Source organism: Macrobrachium nipponense, chromosome 12 (genome assembly GCF_015104395.2).
Source record: "Macrobrachium nipponense isolate FS-2020 chromosome 12, ASM1510439v2, whole genome shotgun sequence".
NCBI lineage: Eukaryota > Metazoa > Arthropoda > Malacostraca > Decapoda > Palaemonidae > Macrobrachium > Macrobrachium nipponense.
This window is the reverse complement of record NC_087205.1, coordinates 92119963-92123911: the sequence shown is the minus strand read 5'-3', so window position 1 is coordinate 92123911 and position 3949 is coordinate 92119963. Positions and strand designations below refer to the sequence as shown.

At 42.6% G+C, this 3949-nt stretch overlaps 1 protein-coding gene across 1 annotated transcript in view; it reads left to right on the top strand.

The window, feature by feature from the left end:
* Nucleotides 1–546: 546 nt before the first annotated feature.
* Nucleotides 547–3949, top strand: part of LOC135224663 (neutral alpha-glucosidase AB-like) — a 154195-nt gene continuing 150792 nt past the window's right edge. Inside the window, 1 exon segment of the mRNA XM_064263883.1 lies at nt 547–666. Within this exon segment, the coding sequence (XP_064119953.1) occupies nt 650–666 (17 nt within the window). The 5' untranslated portion in view covers nt 547–649.

The window sequence follows — 3949 nt, the reverse complement described above, 5'->3', positions numbered from 1 at the left end:
TTGTGAGCGATAAGAAATCATGAAGAAGGCTTGTGGATGACATTCATAATCACACAAGAAGAAAAACAGTTGTTCTGTTCATTTTTCCTTCTTTACCGAAATAAAACACTTATTATACGAAGAAACTAAAAGTGGAAAATGGTATACTTCGAGCGATAAGAAAATCACGACGAAGGCTTGTGGATGACATTCACAATCACGCAAGAAGAAAAAGAAGACGGAGAAAAATCTCCAACACTCCAGCAGTTTTTATGTCAATTTTCCCTTCTTTAATGAAGTAAAACGTTTATTATAAATACATATTAATATATATCACGTAACATTTAAAATTATGACATATTTTAAGCCTTTTCTCCCTCTCCCTCTCTCTTTCGCAATCACGCAAGAAGAAGAATCCCCAACAACACTCCAGCAGTTGTTCTGTTCGTTTCCCCTTCTTTAAGGAAATAAAACGCCTATTTTAAAATATATATATTTAGGTAATAATTTACGTTACATTTAAAGCTCTATCGTATATTTAAGCATTTTTTCCCCTCTCCCACTCTCTCTCTCCCAATCAGCAAACGTCTGGCGGACCAATCAGAACCCTCCGTTGGATGACAACAAACCGTCGACCAATGGGAGAGATCCATTTAACAACAACAGCAATATGGCCACGTTTAGAAGGTACTGTTCCGAATTCCGGTGTGTTAATTATGCACGCGAGGTACACAAAGTTCATTTATGCATGGTATAGAAATTGTAGAAGGGAAGTGTATGAGATATGTAGACTTAGGTGTAATTATTAATTACGGAAATGACGTAATTACGGCGTAGTTGCTTACGAGGCTAGGGCTACTATCGAGGTCCTTAGGACCTACGTAATCTATCCTAAGACAAATCTATCGATCACCAGTTGTCTATTCATTTATATGTTGGTCACTAAATGTTGGAAATTGGGTGGGAATATGCCTTTTTAAATATCTGGGCTATGACTAATGGCTTTCATATAGTAGTAGGCTACCTACCTACTAGGTAATACTACTACTTATGCAAGATCAAAAGGCAGTTTGTCATATTTTACCTTTTACCTATTTTAGGCTACCTACTTGTAGGTTAGGTGTTTGCTCATTCTCGTAGGTTTAATTCAGTTAAACATTTGATATTTTTACTTACAACTAAAAATGTTCGAAGATTGACGCCATCTCGAGTGTTTACGGAGGTCGTGGTGTCAACAAATTTCCATTTATCCTGTGATAAGTCCGCACACCACTTGTACCCACAGACGCTGGAGCACTTTCATCACAACAATCGAAACACGATTTTCTCACAAACAAACAAGCCAGGAGTAAACAGCTGTTTTGGTAGATGACGAGAAGCGTGCTCTTAGCTAATTTTTAAACTAAGTAATAAAACATCAATATTTTACATATTTATGATGATTAATTTGAAAATATTCGTTATTGAAAAAGTAACTCGACTCTGACTCAAATTTAAGTAATTATTTTTCTGAATTAGAACGTTCTTTTAAGTTTGTATTATGACGTCACGACATCTTGACTTTTCGTACCTATTGTAAATAATTGCTATACTCAACTGTCATGCAGAACAGTTTACCAGTTATTCATGCAGATTGTTATCAGCTATACATGTAATTGTTATAATCATATGCGCAATATATCTTTATTATTTACTTTTTCGGATATATGAAGATGTTTTACTGCTGGATTATCGCCGTAGTGTGACGCAATCGTTTTCGGTCCATGGGCCTCTGTCTGTTTTCGCACCATAAGAAATTATGGGGGCCGAATTTGCAATGACCAGAAAGTCGTTTAAAAGAGGAAAGTTAGCATTGAGGGGCATATGTTTTGACTGTGAATATAAAACGTGGAAAAGAGAAATAAAGAGATGAAGAAATTTATGACAACTCTATGGGTTCAGTCCTTCTCTTCAAAGCCAGAACCAACTCTCTTAATTTAAATATAGCAAAAAGGCACCAGAAGGAGAACACCTGTTGTCCTTTTTGCAATGATGCAGTAGAAGACATATTTCATTTCCTTTTATATGTGATACATATATAGAGGAACGGGTTTTTTAAGCAATAGGGCTACAACAACAACCCTATGAAGAGAAGGAAAGTGACGTAGTGGGAAAAATTTCTATTTGTTCCGATACGTAATACAAACCCTCGTCCTTAACAATAGGAAGTAGCTAGCGGCAGCTGGAACGGTCGTAAGCTATCGAACAAGGGAGAACGGTAGTTAACTGCTTGTCCGATCGTCGCGCGCCGCGCGACGGTGGGGAGGTAAACAAATCACTTTTGCTTTCGGCCGCAGGGTGTGAAAGGACGTGTTCGTCATCGCTCTCTGCCCGCTTCATCGTCGTATGCTTTTGTTTATATTGTGTTTTCTACTAATGGTTTGTTTGACTGAAAATGAAAACTGTAAGTACCTGCTTTTCATTTTCCATTACTTAATTATGAACCCTTGAATTATGTCTCGGTGCCTTTGAGGACGGGCGCGCTCGCGCCGAGTCATGTATTGGGGCGAAGGGTGTAATTGAAAAATGTAAGTACTTTTTTTCATTATATTTTTGCCCTGTGCGTTCGTTACCGAGAGTGTGATTGCGCTCGGCACGAACTTTTAAGTTTGTATAATAGAATGCAATGAAAGTGATTCGCAATTGCAATATTCTTTTCATTTCATTATTGATTGCATGAATTTAAGTGGATCAATTTTCGTTCTTACCGGGAATTGATCCTTACGATTTTATGTGAAATGAAATCGCAAGTGCAGTATTCTGTTTCATTTTCATATATATTTTATGATAGCATCATATTATTGGATCAAGTCCTCCGTTCTTACCCGGGAATTGATCTTTTCTCCTTTAAGTTCTATGAAGTGAATCGCAAGGGCAGTATTCTGTTTCATTTTCATATTACTTTGCACTGCTGTGCGGGGGGGGGGGTGGGGGAAGCGAAGGTTCTGCCAGGAAGCGTCGGAAAGCTCCCGCGACTCCCTTGGTAGCCGATTCTTCGTCTCCTTCCTGCCCCCCGACTCAGCTTCTTCATTGTATGTTGATTTGGGGTCTTCCTTGCGTTCGGGGGTGGGGCAGTCTTCCCCCCGTGCGTGAGGGAACCCCTCTTACTAATCTATCTATGTTACCGCAGGTGCTACATCCGTGGGAGACGACCTTGGATGTAGATGTAGATCCTCACGAGGTTTGTACTCGTTGTCGGGGGCGAGAGTGCTCCCGCAACGAGCCCTGTGTAACGTGTATGCATTCGTCAGAGGCGCAGTGGGTGCTGTACGAGGACACAAGAAGTCATCGGAAAGTCCAGTGACTCCTTTGGTAACGGACGTCCAGTTGTACTCGGGGTCTTCCGTACCGCTCTGGGTGGGGTTCTCTCCCCCCAGGCGCGAGGAAGCCCCTCTAACTACCCGACTGTTGCTTCCGCAGGTTTGCCATCAGCGAGGACGACCTGGAACAGGTGTGGGAGTCGCTGGGACTGCAGGGGTTGATTCAGCGGTTGGCGGGGTCGGCAGTGGTCACTCATGATACGGTAACCACTACAACAACCACAATCTCGACACCAGCATATGAGATGTCAACGCACCTGGTGTACACACCACATGTCATGTCGGTAACACCCACGGCTGCAATCCAGAACCAATTCCTGCCGTGCCAATCAGGACGGTGCCACCGCCACCTGGGGTTCTTTGTATTGCCGACCCCGGACTGCCGCTGCCCAAAGAGTACCCCCCTGGACCTGCCGCCAGTGCCGAGGATGACGGTAGCGGCCGACAGGACGCCTGTCTCTCCTGTGGTACCTGCCGTGCCTGCCGTACCTGTTGCTGTCCCAGCCACGCTCATTCCTTTCAGATCAGGTGCCTGCTGCTCATTCACTTTCAGATGTTCCTGCTGTTCCTGGACCTGTTCCTGTTGTTCCTGCTGTTGGTGATGCTTGTCA